We start from the raw sequence: 20,799 nt of genomic DNA, 5'->3' as shown, positions 1-20,799 counted from the left end.
GAGGTATGGCCTCCCTGTGCTCTTGGGCTCAGATAACGGACCTGCATTCATCTCTCAGGTAACACAAAGACTAGTTAAGGCTACGAGAACTTCATTATGCTTATTGTCCCCAAAGTTCAGGCCAGGTAGAAAGGATGAACTGGACCCTAAAGAAGACCTTACCCAACCTAACCTTTGAGACTGGCGATGATAGGGTGTCTCTCCTCCCCTTTGCTCTCTATAGAGTTCACAATTCTCCTTATACCCCAGGCCTGACCCCATTTGAGATCATGTATGTCAGGCCACCGCCCATTCTGCCAATCTTAGGGCAGAACTGCTGACTGGTTTTGATGACCAGAGATTTCTTTCCTCCTTACAAGCTCTGTCTCAGGTGCAGAAACAACTCTGGCCTCGGTTGTGCGAAGTCTGTGAGAAGACACCACCTCCATGCCCCACGGGTTCCGACCAGGAGACCTGATGCCCATCACAGATCTCTACGGTCCAGCTGATGGTTCTGAGACAGCAAAATGAGCCTGTAGATCTAGGAAACGCATCTCCAGGATTCGAGATGACTCACTATTCAAGGGGTAGGGGGAATGAGAAAACTTGGGGAGGGAAACCAGGATCTCCTAGGAGCCGACAGAAATCTAAGCCTTAGTTTCGGCTCATTAAAATGGGACAGAGTCAAACAGACAGTCCTCAAAAAAACACAACCTTCTGCTGGCTCAGCAGGCACCCCCCAGTCTCCTGATAACTAAAGATAGCTTTTCCTTCCCTGATGCTGGATCCTAACCATTAGGATCTTCCACCAATCAGCCCCCATACTAATCTTTCCTCCACCAATCAGTCCCAGATTAATCCCTCCTCTCTGGAAATCCCTTAACTCCGCTTAAAAGGTGTGACCTTCTCTGGGGGTTGCCAAATGTCACCCCAACATTGGCATTAATAAAGTGCTCTTGTTACTGCATACGTGGCTGATAGTCTTCTTTGGGGGCTCCTCTCAGACCCTAACAGTACATAAAATAAAAATAAATAAATTACTTTTAAAAAGTCAACAGTTATACATGGCAGTGAAGTGCCAATTATTAACTCTAAAGTTTTCACTGGGGTTGGCTTTCACATTAATTGTGTGATTCAAGACTTCCCTTACAAGACATTTCAAGGAAAGGCTCAGGTTCAAGCCATGGTGCTCCAATGTCATCTCTACCTGCTAATACAAAATGCCTGGTGGGAAGGAAGGAGAAGGAGGAGGATTCTTCCAGTCCCACTGGCTGGCTGTCATGCAATGGACCAGGGAGTCTCTGTCATCCATGGTAGATATAGCAGAGGCTAGGCATGGTATAGCCCCTCCTCCTTCCTTCTGGGGATATTCTGCCACACTTGCATTTCTGTGAAGATGGCTGGTCTGTCCACTATGACTAGGGCAGGGGAATCAGCATGAACAGCCCCACCCCCACCCGAGGAGCTGGACTGCTAGAGGAGGAGGCTTTGAATCAGGGCTTTGTGGTAAATAACCAGCAACTTCTTTTAATACTGTTTCCAAATGTGCTAAACAGAAAGCTACAATCTTGGAAACATGGGTTTCAGGAAAAAGTGGGTTACATCAAAGATTTGTTTACAAATGGTCCCTTTGGTTTGGTACAACTCAACCCAAGAGAAGGAGGAGCAGCTGCCAAGGCAGAAGTCCTAGGGAGTGACTGAGCTGAATCACCGTCTGACTTACTAGTCTAGATCTACCACACCAAATGACCCACTTCTCAGGGTCATTCTCATGGGCTTTCTGTGGCCTCCTCAGGTCACCCGCCCATCTTTTTTTTTTTCATTAAGGCAGATGTTTGCCGTCTTTTGCAGTGCTGGGAGGGGAACCCAGGGCTTTGAGAGGAACCCAGGGCTTTGAGCATGTCAAGTAGGTACTCTGCCACTTGGCTATATCCATTCCCAGCTCTTTTCTTACTTAAGTTGTGAATATCAAAAGTGACTGAACACTCGTGATGAATGCTCCAAAAGTGAGGCAGAACGGTGAGGCTGGCTTGACTTGGAAGTGAATAACTCCATAAAGTCACTGTCCTTCCGTGAAGCATTTCCCATGGGCCCCTGAGAAAGTTCACACTGCTCACTTACTCCAGGGAGTCGACCCCACCGGCGAGCATATGTAGGTGGTTCAGTGTCGTGATTGAGGTGGTCAGGTGGCGCTTGGCATGGTCTAACTGCTTAATATCTCGGGTGATTTCCTTCACCTAAACATTGAAAACAACAGGAAGAAAGGGGGGAAGGTAAGGAAGCTGTAAACCTTCAAGCTACTGTTCAACAAAATCATACACACAAAATCATCTAAAGCAACCTCAGGTTAGTCCCTAGAGAAAATAAAATACCCTCACAATATACAATAATTTGCCCCTTTCACGCTTTGTTTGCTTATTTCTCTTTTTTAAAGATATATTTTTGGGCTAGGTGATACATGCACACCTTTAATCCCAGTACTTACAAAGCAGAGGCAGGCAGATCTCTGTGAGTTCAAGGCCAGCCTGTTCTACATCGTGAGTTTCAGGACAGCCAGGGCTAGGTAGAGAGACACTGTCTTTAAGGGCAAAAAAGCAAAAAAGTAAAGATTTATTTTCCTTATTTTATGTCTATGTATGTATACGAAGGCCCACAGAGGCCAGAAGAGGGCACTGGGTCCCTGGAGCTGGAGTTAAGATGGCTGTGAACCAAACCAGGTCCCCTGCAAGAGCAGCAAGTTTTTACTGCCATCTCTCCAGTCCTGAGCTTCTTTCTTTTTAGAGGCAAGGTCTTACTAAGTAGCTCTGGCTGTCCTTGAACTTGCTATGTAAACCAGGCTGGCCTTGATTTGTGGCAATCTTCCTGCCTCTGCTTCCCAGGTGCTGAGATTATAGGCATGTACCACTGTACCCAGCTCTGTCCCTTTGGTCTAGATCTACCACATGTAAATGACCCCTTTCTTAAAGTCATTCTTTTGGGCTGTGTGTGGTGGCATATGCCTATAATCCTACCTACCCACATGAGAGGCTGAGCCATGAGATCACAAGTTCAGAAACAGCCTGGGCTACACATTGAGTTTAAGGTCAGTTTGGATTACCTGGCAAAACCTGTCTCAAATGTTTTTATTTAATTTTTGTTTTTTTTAAATTTGGCATCTCTTCAGATTTCATACCTAGGGTCATAAAAAAATCCTCGATTAAAAGGAATTTACTTTGTTTTTTGCTCCTGATGGAACAAAGCATTGAGCATAGGGCAGAGCAGTCAAAGCAGTCAAGTCCAGCACATCCCTCTGCCGTAAGCATGCTTCTGCCACAACAGGTGCTGGGCTCAGCTTGCTGCATTGAGGCAGTCTTTATTAATGAAGCTATAGCTTATTCCTGATCTCTAGCTCAAAAAAAAGACTGGCTTAAAGTGTTTTTTTTTGTTTGTTTGTTTGTTTTGGTTTTTCGAGATAGGGTTTCTCTATAGCTTTGGAGCCTGTCCTGGAACTAGCTCTTGTAGACCAGGCTAGCCTCAAACTCAAAGAGATCCGCCTGCCTCTGCCTCCCAAGTGCTGGGATTAAAGGCTTGCGCCACCACGGCCCAGCTCAAGTTTTTTTTTTTAAAAAAAAGGTAAAAATCCAGTGCTTTTGGCAAACTTAACATGCAACCTCCTAAGATGAGAAGGGCAGTCTAGGAAGAAAAAGCTGCCAGTTTTTCTGGCAGACCCAAGAGAATGGAGCATGATATGGGAATGCAAGTGTCTTACATTTAGAGGAAGTGGATACAGCAGAGAAAGCTGGGGGAAGCCCTTCAATTCACTAACATACAGTCTTTCACTAGGTTGAATCTACAACGACCAAGAACCATGCATGAATGTATGTATGAGTGTGTGTATGTGTGTGTGCACATGCCACAGTGTGTGTATATGAAGACCAAAAGGACAACCTGTGGGATTATTATTTTCCAACTTGTGAGTCTCAGGGATCAAACTCAGGAGGCCCTTAGGCTTGATGGTAAGCATCTTTACTTACTAGCCCAGGCGAAAAACCTTCTTAATAGCAATTTGGTTTGGTTTCCCAGGCTTTATGACACCTGGCAAGAAAGGAGTTCCATAGATACCAGGCACAAACATTCTACTCATTAGATACATACATGTCTCAGCAAGGTGGAGAATCCTATAGTGAGTTAAGCTCATGTGACCTGGTTTTTAGTTTAACCACTCTAGACAAATTGGTAAAGACAGTCTGTTGCATAGCCACAAGCCTTTACTGCACAAGGCCCTGGGATCTATCACTAGGTCAAAAGAAGCTGTGGAATGACAAAGTAGACCAGGAACTCATCTGGCTCTGTAATCCGATCGCGCACTCCTAACACGGAAGTTATCATCCTCTGAAAGCAATCCCTGTGGCTCTTTCTGGGCTACTTTGCTTCAACCCTACTGTTATTTTTTAGAGAGAGCTTCAGCACACAGCCAAGACCTTTAACTCTTTTTTTTAAAAAAAATAATTTATTAATTATTATTTCATGCACATTCAGCTTTTTGCCTGCAAGTATATCTGTGTGAGGGTGTCAGATCTCCTGGAGGCAGAGTTACAGGTAGTTGTAAGTTGCGGCTGCCATGTGGGTGCTGGGAATTGAACCCAGGTCCTCTGTAAGAACAACCAGTGCTCTTAACCACTGAGCCATCTCTCCAGTTCCCTAAACAGAAACTTTAATGGCAAGGGGTGCTGAGGGTAAATGTAAGAAAGGTTATTCTGCAAAACAGATTGCTAAAATTAATTGCAAAGATCACTTCTGGGCATCCGAAAAGGACAGAGCAGGATATGGTGGGTTCAGATTCAGACTGAATAAGGCTGAATCCCACAGCTCTACCACTTACACATTCTGTGTCTTAGAACAATTTTCTTGTTGAATATCAGTTTCCTCATCTACAAAATGAGTAATCTAAGTAAATAAATAAAATGAGAGCAATGATACTAAATCTCACTGTAAGATTGTCAAGAGGGCTACATCAAATCAGTTGTACAAAGGAATTGGCACTGTGCTTGGCACCTCGAGAGATTTTGCCAAGTACTGATTCCCCTATCATTGTGTCCCACTTGGCTGGAAGAGGGTGCATAGCCCAGAACAGCAGCTTAGAATCATAATGTCCTTGTTGAGCATAAAAGCTGAGTATATCTGCTAGGTGTTTGAGAGGCAGAGGCAAGCGGATCTCTATGAATTCAAGGCCAGCCTGATCTAACAGAGTTCCAGGCAGGAGCTTCATAGTAAAACCCTGTCTAGAAAGCAAACAAACTTAAGTACAATAAACTCTAGCAAATGTCATCTCCGCTAGTGTCACCTGACAATTATACTGCTTGGTGGTATGTACTGTACTCCTGAGAAAATGCAGATCCTTAGGCGCTCTGCTCAGGGATCCTGTGAGGCAGACATTATTATTATTTCATAGCTGAGAAAACGGTCATTTAGATGTATCAGATGACTCAGAATCTCAGCCCAAAAACCCAGCACAGCCTGGTGGCTCCTGAGGAGCAGCTGTGGTGAAGGCTAGGTTCCTGGTCATCAGGGCGCTTCTGAGCTCATCACCTACAAATTCAGAGAGTAGGAACTAATGAAAGCTGTGTGCATGCATCCTGGGCATTGTTCCCTCACCCCAGACCCGGGACCAGTGTTAGTGAGCTACTTACCAGATTACATCGCAGATACCTTAACTGGGGAACACAAGCTAGAAACACGCTAGAGAAAGACAACCAAAATGACTAGGAAACTATTTGTGGTGAGGGGTGGTAGCAGATTGTTTCCTACTTGAAAGCGGCTGCAAATGTAGGGCAGCAAGGCCCGTGAGTCACCCCTGTCTAGCGGCTCCTCTGAGGCAGTCAGGATGCACTCACAGGGAGGAGTGCATGACTGCAGCTGGCGGGCAGGGTGAGAAAGGACCTAATTACTGTGACTGGATGAGACACTAACTTCCCACTCTGGGTGCAAACACATAAGGAAGAGACCTAAACTCACCATTTGCTCTGATTTTTCTGCTTTGTCTTTGATATCCTTGATTTTGCCAAAGAGCTGCTGAATGGCTTTCTGGGCCTCTTCGAGTGCCTAGAATAAGAGAAGTAGGTAAAAAATGAGGAGCAAGGAGAGGAGGCGCCAGGCACTATGCTATAATTGATTTCAGTCTCCCAAAAATTTTGACCAGAAACTCTCTTGATTCATTGTTCTTGCACTATGGTTTTACTGTACCAGAGCAGGAGAGTGAGATAAAGCCTTGCATGTGAGCACAAGCAAATTCTAAGAACTCTTAGCAATCTACACCATAAAATTTAAAGTCGGTTTTTGGTGTTCTGAGACGAGCCTTATTATGGTTGGACTAGAACTCTCTGCAAATCAGGCTGATCTCATACTTGCAGTAATCCTTCTGCCTTTGCCTTTCCCAGTGCTACTGTGTTAGACATAAAGTTTCTATTTAAAACTAAACTAGTCTCACTATTTTGGTGATTACTATGCATGTTACTGATAACAAAAACATACACATCTTTCTCTCAATGTCTGCATGAACTTTCACACCTGTGAAGACAGCAGCGGCTCCAAGTTAGAAGTGAGGTAAGCTCTAAGTACTGGTTGAGTATCGGTTTCCTCATCGACAAAATGACTCTAAAAGACTATGTCAACAATCACCACCACCAACAAAATCAAGACTGGTATGGGGACTCCAATTTTGTGGCAAATCTTAGAAATTTATGGTGTCCTACTTAGAAACCAATGAAATGAAGTCAGAAGCTAGTAGTGAGCCAAATGTTTCTAAGGAAATAAATCCCCACCAAGATGGATGGGACACACAAAAGACATTAAAGCTTACACATCGCCTATAGGAGGGAATAGGAGGAAGGCGGAAGAGCGCTACAGCTGCACATGTGGAGGACTGGTGGACTGGGGTTGTGATAACCCACAGCTGTTCAGTCGTGTCAGTCAGAATTTCACTCCCTCTTTCAGTCACTCAAGCACATCCTGATTAGGTGCCTGTATGAGGGGAGAGGGAAGGCGAGGTGAGGGAGGGAGAACTGAGCCCTTGTATATTCCAGCTGTCTGGAAGAAAAGGCGGCTGCAAATTTTCAAAAGAGAAAACCACCATCAGCAGATAAACCAAGGACTATGACATCACCAGAACCAAACAAGTGCATACAGATGAGAAAGAGCACTCGCTCCTTACACTGGATTAAGGCAGGACTGCCACCAGCAATGGGAAGATGCTAGAAACTGTGGCAGAAGCAGATTACAGGGAGACAGGGAGAGGGAAGCATACAGTGATGACATCGGGAGGAGAGTGATACAAAGCTGGCTGGCAAACAATGGCCTGGATTCGCCTGCCACTTGCATAGGAAAATTATGAGGTTTGGGAACACAGCCTAACGTGCTCATTTTCTTTCTTTTTCTTTTTTATTGAGAAAAGGAAAAAAAGTATCCGCTTCCTCCCAGCCTCCCCTTTCCCTCCCCCTCCTCCCACCCCTCTCCCCCTCCCCCACACTCCTCTCCCCCTCCCTCTCCAGTCCATAGAGCAGTCAGGTTTCCCTGCCCTGTGGAAAGTCCAAGGTCCGCACCACTCCGTCCATGTCTAGGAAGGTGAACAACCAGACTGGCTAGGCTCCCACAAAGCCAGAACATGAAGTAGGGTCAAAGCCCCGTGCCAATGTCCTTGGCTTCTCATCAGCCCTCATTGTTTGCCATGTTCAGAGAGTCCGGTTTTATCCCATGCTTTTTCAGTCACAGTCCAGCTGGCCTTGGTGAGCTCCCACTAGATCAGCCCCCTTGTCTCATCATCATACAATGCCAGCAAGGGACAGCTACAACATCACATGGCCCACAAAGATGAAAATAATTGCCACCTGGCCCTTAGCTGATTGAGCTAGACATGGTGACACATGCCTATAATCTCAGTACTTGGGAGTCTGAAGCAGGAGGATTGCCATGAGTTGGAAGTGAGCCTGAGCTACTTAAGGAGACCTTAAAAAAAAGGAAGGAAGGAAGGAAGGAAGAAAGGAAGGAAGGAAGGAAGGAAGGAAGGAAGGAAGGAAAGAAGGAAGAAAAAGGCTTGTTGGACTCCAGCAGACTACCTTTGACAAGTTTTTGCTATGACTAATGAAGCGTGGAAACACAGCAAAAAATGAACGGAGGAATTCTCAAAGTGTGAGATGCTTGAACACTCTGCTATGTAAATAGTTCAGAAGGGGGGGAACAGGCTGTGGAGTCCTGGGGTAATTATAATTTTTTGTTTGTTTATGTAGTGCTAAGAATAGAACCCAGGACCTTTATAAAGTTCTTGATTTGCTATGGAACGACTAGCTGTCTAAGAGTTGTACATACCCAAGGCCATGAATATGCATGGAAACTGGCCATTCAGGGTTAGCTAGGATAGTCCCACCATGTGATGACTGCATCATGAATGCTAAAGTTATTACTGTTATTGTTATTTTAGGTTGGCTTGCACTGTTTTGTTTTTGAGGGGGATGATCTCATGGAGCCTAGACTTCCCTAGAACTCACTATGTATCCTAGGAGGACCTTAAACTTCTAATCCTCCTGCCTCTAGTGCCAAGATTACAGACATGTAATTACTACCATGCATGTGCTTCCCTCATGCCAGGCAAGCACTCTACTGAGCCGGATCCCCAGCCCTTACTTTAGATTTTTAAGACATAGACTCACTATGCAGTTGAGGTTGGCCTTAAACTATGATTCTGCCTCTGCCCCCAAGTGTGGGGCCTATAGTGTTGCTCAGTGTAATTATGGATAGATAGCTCACTCCCACCCTCAAAAGTGGCCCTAGTGGGTCTGGCAAGATGTCTCAGCAGTTGAGCCCTGGATGCTCTTGTAGAGGACCCAGGTTCAATTCCCAGCACTAGCATGACAACTCACACTGTCTGCAACTCCAGTTCCAAGTGATATGCAAAACACCCCCCCCACACCCACACAAAGAAATAAGTAAGTAAATAAATAGATAAAGCTGGTCATATGGTCACTTTACCAAGAGTGTCTAGATAAAGCTATATATAGCACAGCTAAAATTCAACAAATATTTGCCAAATAATTTAAAATGTCAGCACTGAGTGATAGTGCTAAGACTATTCTGCATCAGGGTGCTGTGGTCTACCGTCCCTAACTTCAGGAACAACCACAAGCAGTGTTTCAAAATCAATCACAGCCCCCCACTTCAGCCTGATAGCATTTGCCTGGGTAACCAAGTTGAATGCCAAGGTGCCGTTCCAGGAGAGGGGTCAGGGCACCCTAAACTCACTGAAGGCTTCTAAACATGCTTTTGAGTCATGATGTCAGAATACCATGGAGTCCTTACAGGCAACAGACTGTCAAAAAGGACTTTCCTTCTTGGTCATGGCTTGTGTGGCGTTCTGTGATGTTTAAAGTGTGCTACGCTACAGTGACATGTTGATGGGATATAGCTAAACCCCTTAAAACCGAAGACAAAAGGGCAGGTTATACACTAAGGAGACTCCTGTCCTGTATCCTCTCCAGTCTGCTTCTGCTGAGGGCATCGCTTTCCTTTTCCAGAAAAACAAGACCCACACAATCTTATATTTCACAGACTTCAAGAAAGATAAATGGTCTGCCAGTTTTCAGACTTTGCTTGCTATAAGAATGTACTGAAGCACATGAAAGTTAATGTAATTCGTTTTCCAGAGTCAAATTCTCCCTCTGAAGTTTTCACTCTACAGAGGAAGTCCCTTCTCAACTAGACCCAGTGTTTAGTCAACTGCATCACAGAACATTTCTTTCCTGGGAGAAGTGCAAGGGCTATGGAAGGAGAAGATTCTTCTTAAAATAAAGACATTAACATGCTCATCTGAGACAGATAATCAGAAAATGCCCTGGAAGATTCTAGTTCCATTCCTGGACACCATTTAAATATGGCACTTTCCCATTTCAAACTGGATCCAGATTAAAAGCAGAATGAATCACCCAAAATGTCTGTTTCCATCACCCAAAACCTTTTCTCTGCCTGGTGTCTCTGAGCGGAACACTGCAGTGTGGTGGCAGGCTGCAGCTGGGGTATCACGGGACAGCAGTTTCTACTGTGACCTTCTCTGCTGGTGTCTCTGAGAGGAGCACTGCAGTGTAGTGGCAGGCTGCAGCTGGGGTATCACGGGACAGCAGTTTCATCTCCTGTGACCTTCTCTGCTGGTGTCTTTGAGAGGAACACTGCAGTGTGGTGGCAGGCTGCAGCTGGGGTATCACGGGACAGCAGTTTCATCTCCTGTGACCTTCTCTGCTGGTGTCTTTGAGAGGAACACTGCAGTGTGGTGGCAGGCTGCAGCTGGGGTATCACGGGACAGCAGTTTCATCTCCTGTGACCTTCTCTGCTGGTGTCTTTGAGAGGAACACTGCAGTGTGGTGGCAGGCTGCAGCTGGGGTATCACGGGACAGCAGTTTCATCTCCTGTGACCTTCTCTGCTGGTGTCTCTGAGCGGAGCACTGCAGTGTAGTGGCAGGCTGCAGCTGGGGTATCACGGGACAGCAGTTTCTACTGTGACCTTCTCTGCTGGTGTCTTTGAGAGGAACACTGCAGTGTGGTGGCAGGCTGCAGCTGGGGTATCACGGGACAGCAGTTTCATCTCCTGTGACACTCTCTGCTGGTGTCTTTGAGCAGAAACTACAGTAAGGTGGCAGGCTGCAGCTGGGGTATCACGGGACAGCAGTTTCTACTGTGACACTCTGTGGCAATTCAACACTTGTACTCAGAGACACAAAGTGACACACTGAATTTGCTTCCAAGACTCAGCAAAAGTCATGACAGTATCTTTGTGCCTTTGCACACCACCAACTATAGCCATGACCTTCAAGTGTCCTGTCTCCCGAGATACACTTTGAACCAAATCCTGGCCATGTCAGGTCACTGGCACAGCAGAGAAGCAGCAGGGACCTTGCACAATTGTCTCTACTTTCTTCCTTCCCTTCCTGTTTCTTTTTTGCAGACCAGTCATGTGTCACCTGTACAGAGAGAAGGGCTGGATCCCATGGCAATGCTCTTGGTCATCAAGCCCCTCCTCTGGCCCAAAGATCCAAGTGGGCAGTTAGCGTAACCAGAGAATTATATCACTTTCTGCTGAGCCCACAGGCAGTCTTCAGAAACTGAAATCCCATTTGCTACCATTTGTTGCTGCTGTCCATTTTTAAAAGATCTTGTAAAAGCCAGGTAGTGGTGGTGCACGCCTTTAATCCCAGCACTTGGAAGGCAGAGGTAGGCAGATCTCCCAATTTGAGGTCTTATAGAATGAGTTCCAGGAAGCTAGGACTACACAGAGAAACCCTGTTGGGAATGGAGGAGGAGATCTTGCATGATTTAGGTTGTTTTAAAATACTTAAAGTAGTAACATTTAAGGTTTCTGGAAAGGAAATCAGATTTCCTGCCATTTTGCCACCATCGCTATTTTACCTTGACATTTATCTGCTGGTTCCCCTTTCTTTTCTATTGCATGGGAAAAAAACAAGCTGTACTGGGTAAAAGCACACATTCTGGAGCCAGAGACTGAAGTTGGAGGCTTGGCCTTAACCATGTGATCTCTGTCAAGTCACGTGACCTCCAGGAGGCACAGTTTTACCATTACTAGAACAGAAAAAAATAGCACCTTTCCATTGAGTTTTGTTAGGACGAATCCTGGGATTGGGGAAGAAATCTTTGGAATTGTTGACCCAATACACCCCAAAACCTGCAGGTTCCCTCTCATGGTGTTTTTACAGAGTCCTCTATTAAAGGAGCAGATCAGTCCTATGCTGCAATTATGATTTTTCCAGAACTGGAATTGAAAAGAAGAGCTGGAAGATGTGAGGCTAAGTTAGACAGCAGCAAAGTTCTCCAGTAAAGGAAGGAGATTAGCCTCTTGGGAGAGACAAAGCCAACAGAGAGAGACAGACACAGGCACTACTCCAGGTCTGAGCCTTGGCTATTTGACAAGGTCTAAGGAGACATTTCCCAGGGCAAACTGTTCAACTTCCTTCACAACAAGCTACGTGAGGTTCTCCCCAGCACTTCTTCCTCCATGTTTGTTTGTTTGTTTCAGACAATTTAAATCAGGACTTTGTCTTTGTAACCTGGGTGGGTATATGAGTGCCATGCTCATAGAAGGGGCTCATTGAATGGAAATCAGAACATTGGTCCTTGTCTGCTCTGATGTAATACAAAGGTCATCAGTGATCTTTCTGGAAAGAGCTTTGCAAATAAGCTGGCAAAGTCTAGTACCTGAAGGTGTCCTGGAGGGCGATGAGAATGACATCTTCCAAGCATGCTGAAAGTCAGGCTTGCTTCAGAAAAGTCTGACTCTTGTTTGCTTGTTTATTATCTTTAATAAACCTGAGTGCCTGCTGGGTATGGTGATCACCTTAGCACTCAAGAGTTTGGACAACTCAAGCTTGATACTAGCCTGGGTTACACTGCAAACCCTATCTCAAAAGACAATAACAAAACAAACAACAATTAAAATTTCTCTGCTGCACCTATAATCCTGGCACTGGGGAAGCAGAGAGAAAAGGATCCCCAGGGCTTGCTAGTCAGCTGCCTAGCTCAAACTGTTAAGCTCCAGGTTTAATGAGAGACTCTGCCTCAAAAAACCAGGGGACTACAAGATGGCTCAGCATATAAGAGCTCATGCTGCCAAGCCTGTTAACCCCGAGGAGTCTGACTCCCAGAACCCACAGGCGGAAGAAGAGAACTGACTCTCACAACTCATCTTCTGCTCTTCATGCACTGCCCTCTAAATTATCTCTTTTAAAAAGTGTAGAGCAACTGAGGGAGATCCCAGGCATCAACATCTGGTCTAGACATATACATGTACATACATGTGCACCTCACTCCCACCCCACAGAAATGTAACTGCAAGAGAAAAATGATAAAAGAATCATTCCTCAGCATTATTAAGATAACCTTCTAGAAAGCAGAAACTAGCAAGGGATACATCTGAATCCTACACAGAGGCTCTGATGACATCCACTGGTGGTAGAAACATCCAAGTAAGTAGCTTCTATTTATAGAAAGTCCTTTCTGAAACTGTGGGCCATCCTGTACCATTCAGACCTGTTGCTATGGAAACAAGGCATCCTCAGCTGGAGCAGAGGCGCTCCAAGAAGTCTCAGCAATGGTAACAACGTAGCTCCTCCAGAAAGACTTTCACCAGCTGCAGAGGCTACAGAATTCTCCCCGCTGCCCCCCGCCCCATAGCATTGTGTTTTCCTTGAATCCTACAACACACTGGCTAGCAGCACTGGCCAGGGGCCATGGGGGCACCCATCAGATGAGAATCACTGAAGATCACACTTATTCCTCTGTAGCCCATTCAGAAACCCAGAGTATAAAGGGGCTTTATTTACAGCACAGGTTTCTTTCCAGGTCTGTGAACCAAAAGAATGTGCCGAGCAAAGGGAGTAATTCTCACTTTATTTGCTAAAATGCTCTGTTCCACATAAGTTACTTTTATTTACGATTTCTGCAAACCACATCCACTGAAAAATGTGAACCAATGAGATCGTTTTTATTATTTTTGGGACCCACGCCAGAAGTTAAAATCCTAAGACAAGGCCGGGGCCCACTCAGCAGTCCCCAACAAGACTAAACGTTTACATTTCAAGTTCTGTTTCTATAGCGCCCACAGCTCACAACACACCAGTCCTGAACTTTCAGGCATGGCCTGAGCTGTCTGCACAGCTTCCCTGGATGGCATGCAACCCTTGTTGAGGAAAGCATTCAAAGCAGCCAGTCAAATGGCAAAAGAAAAGGAAATGTTTAAGAAAAAAAAAACTCAGCTGCTTTTGCTGAATAAAAGGTACAGAGATTCAATACTTTAGGAAACAGGCGTATTGAGAGAACAGCTTGTCCAAGCGTAACAAAGGACGGCTTCCCACAAACAGCCAGACTTCCAGTGCCAAGTCAGGGGTCCTTACTTCATCCTGATTCCCTGTATCTTACCATTACTTCTAATTTTAGCTACTGCGTGACTGTCATCCACGCTATGGGCGTTTGTTCAGGAGAAAGCATCATATTGTGGCAACACCTAGACATCTTGTCAAAGGATTTGATGTAATGTCCTGGAAACTCTTCCTGCTTCCCTTACTCCCTTTGGGAACTCAGCAATTCCCGTTATTTTAGTACCACTAGTGGGGCATACAATGGCCACAGGCTCTTCTCATCCTAGGGTTTCTCCTTCAGTCATGTCTCCACTGTGCTGGCAGACCCCAGTCTAGGGAATGCCGTCACAGTCACTGCTACTGTTGGGACATGCATATGTACCAGTTAGCTTCTCGGGCTCTGTAGCAAGAAAAAGTGGCTCCCAAACCTGCTTGTATTTGTTGTTATTTCAAAAGACAACTGGGGACCAGAGTCATAGCTCAGACGCAGAGCACTTGCCTGGCACATTGAGGTTGTGTGTACCACACTCATCATTATAAAAATAAAGAATGAGGGGCTGGAGAGATGGCTGAGCAGTTAAGAGCACATGCTGCTCTTTCAGCATGTTTAGTTCCCAGCACTGCATGGTCACTCACGAACATGGAGTTAGGCTGGCAGTCAGAAAGCCCCGGCCACCCTCTACTTGCCACAGAAAAGCACTAGGGTTACAACCATGCACATGATCACACATGGCTTTTCATATCAGTGCTGGGGATTTGAACTCAGGTCCTCATGCCTGCAGAGCAAACCCTCACCCACTGAGCCATCCCCCCCTTCTTTATTCTCGTCTCCTGATTTACTAAAAAACAAAACAAGGCATCATTAAATCTTGTATGCTAAATGGAGGCTCTGAAGTGAGTGCACTCAACTGTACTGCTTAATACTCACAATGTAGATATCAGAATCAGAACCAAAGAGGAACCCAGATCTTTCTCGACTCCACAATACAACAGGGAAACAGAAATCAGCATTTTGACAGGTGGAGGCAGGAAGTTCAGGAGGTCATGGTCATCCTTGCTACACAGAAAGTTTGAGGCCAGCCTGGGCTACATGAAACCCTGTCTCAAAAAAGTAAATAAAAATGTAAAAGAAATTTGAATCCTGTCATGTGATTCAACACTACTAAGAGAATAACAAATTTCTTGTCCTTAAAAAGTTTAATAAAGACAACTCAAAACACCAAACCAAAACAGACTAGAAAGGCATTGTCTTTGTTCTGCAAATTAATCTCCCCAGAGGAGATTAGGGAGTCCAAATCAGAGCAAAGGAGATGTTACAGCTTTATTGCAGACCCCAACAACTGGGAAATGCTGACAGAAGACCCGCAGCCAACCCAGACTGCCCTGAGTACTGGATTTCTGTGGCTAAGGGGGGAAGGGAAAATGAGGCCAAGTTCTTACATGAAGACAGGGTTTCAAATTCCCACCCATTGTTTTCACACAGCTGAATGACTTCTTGTGTCAAAGATTTGAGACCCAGGAAAGCTCTGTCTGCTGGCAGAGTTACTGCCATTTTTTTCCTAAGGCAAAGTTGAAATTTTCAACCTGAAAGTAAAATTTCCTTGCAAAGCCTCTAGCTATCAGCAATCAAAGCAAGAGTGACAGTTACAGTAGTGATGAGTGCCATTTCCTCTTTAGATGTAGACTCCGGTTTCAACCTGTAACTGACTGCTTTGAAAGTGGAAAAGGAGGTGGCAAGGGTTCTGCTGGGCTTTTCTTGCAGGCTCCTCTAAGTGTCAATTTATGCGGGTGGCTTGGAAGAGTAAACATCTCTGTTCCTTCTTGGCACACTGGCTTTCTAAAGCTATTTTTAATAACCACATCACAGACAAGTGAGACTTGTGCTCCAATGCTCATGAAGGAAACAGCCTGATGGCTGGACTTGTTAACTAAATCAAAGAGAAATGCAGGGTGGTTTTAGCTGGTGTGGAGAGAGCATCTCTGTTATTAGGCACGGACACAAAGGCTTAAAACTATTGCTTAGTTAGGGTTTCTAATGCTGTGAAGAGACACCATGACCACAGCAACTCTTATAAAGGAAAACATTTAACTGGGGCTGACGTACAGTTCAAAGGTTTATTTAGTCCATTATCATCATGGTGGGAAGTGTGGCAACATGCAGGCAGACATGGTGCTAAAAAGGTAGCTGAGAGTTCTACATCCAGCTAGGCAGACAGCAGAAAGAGCCAGACACTGGGCCTGGTTTGAGCAGATGAAACCTCAAGGTCCATCCCCAGTAACATGCTTCCTCAAGGCCACACCCTACTCTAACAAGGCCATACCTCCTAATAGTGCCACTTCCTATGGGCCTATGTGGATCATTTTCATTCAAGCTACCACAACTATGTATAGCTTATCTGAAATACAGTTTCATGTATTAAATGAAGGCAAAATAGCACATTCATGTTAATGCACTTTGTGTTTAGACAAAAAGAAAAATACTAACATTTTGAACAATATGGAAAATGTCTTTAAGAGCTTAAATATTAAGGTAAATTATCCAGTGGTTCTACTTTCAGGTACTGAAATGAATTGAAAGGAGAGCCCTGAGCAGATGAAAAGAAAAACAAAATGTGGTAGGTCCATACAATGTAACATTACTCAGTCATAAAGGAGATGAAGTTCTGATACATGGCATTAATACGAATGAACCCTGGATGTCTTATGGATTCTATTGTTGTGACAAAACACTATGCTGATAGCAATGTCAGTGGGGCAGCAGATGGCAACTGATTGGCCTGCCATATCAGCAAGGCACTGATGGGTGAATCTCACTCAGATAAGCAAGGCCCTGAAGGCTTCGATTCCAGAATGTCTCTTGCTACTGCCGTGTCTTTACATGTTTGCCTCTGCCATTTTTCTCTGGTATCTGCAATGGTGTGAAGGGTGTGGCGGAATCCTCACTGACTTTAACGTAGTACAATTATCTCATGAAACTATCACAATGTACTGAGCATTTTTACCTGTGGATTATCATGATGATAATTTCCTCATAAGCTGTACTGTTTAATTGAAGTAATGGTTTTATACAATAATAGTGTTAGTTTAAATAGAATTTTGATGATTAAGGGTTTTTAACAAATATAGTAAGGGATTATGATAGAGGTTAGTTTAGTAAGAAAATTAATATAGACAAAGGTAGGATATAGTGTTGCCCCTGCCCCTGATAAAGCAGGGGCTGCAAACATTAAAAAATAAGAACAAGGAAATGTCACACAGCTAGAACTTTTGAGTTTCTCTTAAGGAGCCATTTTGACTGTGGCTTAGGTTAATGATTAAGGAAAACAACCGAGTTCCAGAAGTTAGGCTAGCTCAAGTTCTTTTAATCTTAATATTGAGAGATGTGTTCACAGGTTTCGGTGTGCATCATAGCTAAAACAAAGCTTTAAATATGACTTAAGGTTAAGATGTTTTTGTTAATGACTTTGAGGTAGAAAATCTTGGGGAACAATTTAAAGTTTAGAAAGGCACACTTTTAATAGTTGAGTGAGGGACTCATTGAGGTCAGGGAACAAAAACAATGGCAGCCTGGCTATTGTTGACTGATGTACCTTTCTTGCTAGGATGGGCTGGTAACTAATTCCTTGTATACATTTCTGCCCTCAGCTTCCTGATATAAAAACTGTTGATGAATGGGTATGCACCCTGAAGATTTAAAGTAGAGTTGATTGATTGTTTTTCATAAAGTTTAGATTTATGATTCTTTTAAGATTTTTTATAAGATTACCTTTTGAGAAAAATAATAAAAGGATTGGTCCTTTCTTTATAGCTGCAAAATGCAGCCTGCCAGTAAAAGAACTGGCTGATAAAAGTACCTTGCTTGCTTACACTTTGTTAATCTATAACAAGTTGCTTGGGCATGAATGTATGTGGGTTCTTGGGGATAATTTATTTTTCACCTGTAATTCATAAAATGTTTAATCATATAAGGGAAAAGGGAAACATGCAGGTTTTTACCTGCATTCATTGTAATCATTTATTTAAAAGGTAGAATGTAACCACATTTTAATTTTTATATTGCTTAAAAGATTTTGCTGGGATATAGAAGCTGTAAGAGAAAAAATAAAGAAGAGAGAAGGAAGTCACTAGGAAATAGTGAGAAGGAAGTTATCAGGAAACAGTGAGAAGGAACTCACCAGGAAGTAGTAAGAAGGAAATCATCAGGAAAGATGCAGAAGGAAAACATCAGGAAAGAAGAACAGAACAGAAAAAGAATAGAGTAGAACAAGCAACAGAAAGAATAATAAAATGAAGATGAGCTTTGGTCCTTAGCAAAGGCCTTGCCTGCTCTACATTTCCTCCTCAGTTTTGTCTGACCTGCTGAAGGTTTACCACGTATCAGCACCTTAGGTGAGATCCTGACATGGTGTGTGTGTTTCCCTTTTTCATCAATCCCATCAATCCCAGAGAATTAAGTTTTATTCCCTCAGAAAAGTCAAGATGAGTAATTAGTTGGCCAATTCCATGGCTCCCCTTCAATTCCTGAAATGCTGAAGGCTGGTACTCACAGCAACACTGACCGAAAAGCAAGTTAGGGAGGAAAGGGTTTATTTGGCTTACACTTCCACATTGCTAGTCATCACTGAAGGAAGTCAGGACAGGAACTCAAACAGGGCAGGATCCTGGAGGCAGGAGCTGATGCAGAGGCCATGGAGGGGAGCTACTTACTGGGTCGCTTCCTTTGGCTTGCTCGGCCCGCTTTCTACCAGAACCCAGGACCACCAGCTCTGGGATGGCACCACCCACCATGGGTTGGGTCCTCTTCCACTACTCACTAAAAACACTTTAATGCTGGATCTCATAGAGGCATTCCTCAACTGAGGCTCCTTCCTCTCTAATGACTCTAATTTAGGTCAGATATTGTTGGATTCCATTTACATGGCATACCTAGAAAAGGGAAATCCATGGGGAAAGATTATTAGAGGCCCAGGAGGCTATGGGAGCTTCTGCTTAATGGTTAGTGTTTCTGATGGGGGTGAACAAAACATAGAGAGCAGCCATGCTTGGCGGCGCTGCATATGTTCTATGAATTTTCCACATTAATAATGAACTATAGCAAATGATTCTGAATAGTATAAAGAGAGTTAAAGCAGATTAATTACAGCACCACCAGGATAGGCCAAGTACGGTGGCCTTACCTGCAATCCCAGCATGTGAGAAGCTGGGGCAGGAGGACTTAGACCAAAGCCAGCCTGGGCTACTTAAAGAGACCCCGTCTCAAAACACCAAAGAGGAAGACAATGTGCAATCAAGCTTCAGGTGCAGTAAGAGGATATGTTGCCGTAATCAGATTAATCCCAGCCATAGTACAAGCTAATCAAGAACCCTTGCTTCGGCTACAGCTAAGTGTTCTAGAATAGTCACATGGATTCGACTTGTCAGCTAAAGACAGGCACCCTCAGCCACTGCACCAGATGTAAGAAGTCCTAGTTAGGGAACGGCAGCAAGGCTCAAGCAATATGAGGGACACTATGCTTACAGAAGGCTGACAGCCAGACTGTTCCATGAATCAGTGTTGTCTGCATTCCAGAGACATGTTCAGACCACAGCAATGTTAGCCTGAAAACATTCTGAAAAGTACAATACAAAAAAGAGACACAGATATACAGACAGACAGACACACACACACACACCCCAGAAGGTGGAGGCAGGTGCTATGGTTGTCACCTGTAGTCTCAGCTAGTAGGGAGGCTGAGGCAGAGAAATGTTCAGCCGTTCTTAGTTACTAATGGGAAATAATAGCTTAAACTTCAAAACACTTATCATTTTTAAGGTGGTATATTTAGGAGGAGAAAACAAATAGCAGTTGTTATTTATTTATTCATTTACTTATTTATTATGGACAGATTCTCAGTACGCAGCCCACACTGGCATCAAACTCATAATCTCCTTACCTCGGACTCCCAAGTGCTGGGACTGCACATGTGCATGGGCATGCCCTGCTGGCATGATGTGTGCTCGTGGATGTGTATGTCCTTTAAAACTATTGCCATTTACTTCCTTAATTAATTTTGATCAATCAATGGGCTTAATTTATGGTAGTTTGAAAGAAAATGGCCCCCACAGGCCTATAGGGAGTAGCACTATTAGGCTTTGTTGGAGACAGTATATCACTGACGGTGGGCTTTGAGGTTTCAGAGGCTCAAGTCAGGCCCAGGGTCACTCTCTTCCATCTCCTGCTGATCCAGATCCAGAGCTCTCAGCTCCCTCTCCAGCACCATGTGTGCCTGCATGCTGCCTTGTTTCCTGCCATGATGATTATGGACTAAATGTCTGAGCTGTAGGCCATTCCCAATTAAATGTTTTTTTTTTTTATAAGAGTTGCCATGGTCATGGTCTCTCTTCACAGCAACAGAAACCCTAATTAAGACAATTTTCTTCCTAAGAAAGGATGAAAGAATTTATAAACTAAAAGTGGTAGAAAGTAAGGGCTGGAATGATGGCTCAGAGGTTAAGAGCACTGCCTGCTCTTCCAAAGGACCTGAGTTCAATTCCCAGCAACCACATGGTGGCTCACAACCATCTGTATGGGGTCTGGTGCCCTCTTCTGGCCTGCAGGCATACACACAGACAGAATATTTTATACATAATAAATAAATAAATATTTTTTTAAAAAGTGGTAGAAAGTAAAATATAAACACTCCTACCATTTCACTGTTGAGAACAAACTCAGCCACATACAGTAGAGCCTTAAACCCAACCTGGTTCAGTTTGGGAAACACTGTTTCTGTTCTAATACTTGAATTAGATGAGGTGCTAATTTTTGTGATGAAAAGCAGTGAATATTTTCTCCCTGGAAAGTAACACACTTTTCTGATTTGGTTCATGTGTCTTCATGATATCCCTATGACAAGTGAAGTATTATTAACTGCCTCTTCTAGAGAAAACAGAAACA

The 20,799-nt window shown here is 44.1% G+C and overlaps 1 protein-coding gene across 3 annotated transcripts in view; it reads right to left on the bottom strand.

Annotated features, from left to right (window-relative positions):
* Vps53 (VPS53 subunit of GARP complex) overlaps window positions 1-20,799 on the bottom strand; it is a 132,916-nt gene that overhangs the window by 89,680 nt on the left and 22,437 nt on the right. For 2 of the 3 annotated variants that reach the window (XR_012912333.1, XM_075991613.1), the window contains exons 5-6: window positions 5,974-6,060; window positions 2,101-2,216 (exon numbers count right to left, since the gene is read on the bottom strand). Coding sequence is in view for 2 of the 3 variants with exons in the window: in XM_075991613.1 (XP_075847728.1) it covers window positions 2,101-2,216; window positions 5,974-6,060 (203 nt within the window). In the remaining variant the exon portion in view is untranslated. The remainder of the gene's footprint in view (window positions 1-2,100; window positions 2,217-5,973; window positions 6,061-20,799) is intronic. The other variant, XM_075991614.1, reaches the window with a different exon arrangement.

This window comes from Microtus pennsylvanicus, chromosome 11, assembly GCF_037038515.1.
Source record: "Microtus pennsylvanicus isolate mMicPen1 chromosome 11, mMicPen1.hap1, whole genome shotgun sequence".
Taxonomy (NCBI): Eukaryota; Metazoa; Chordata; class Mammalia; order Rodentia; family Cricetidae; genus Microtus; species Microtus pennsylvanicus.
Note: the sequence above shows the minus strand (reverse complement) of the source record. Positions and strands in the feature narration are given on the sequence as shown.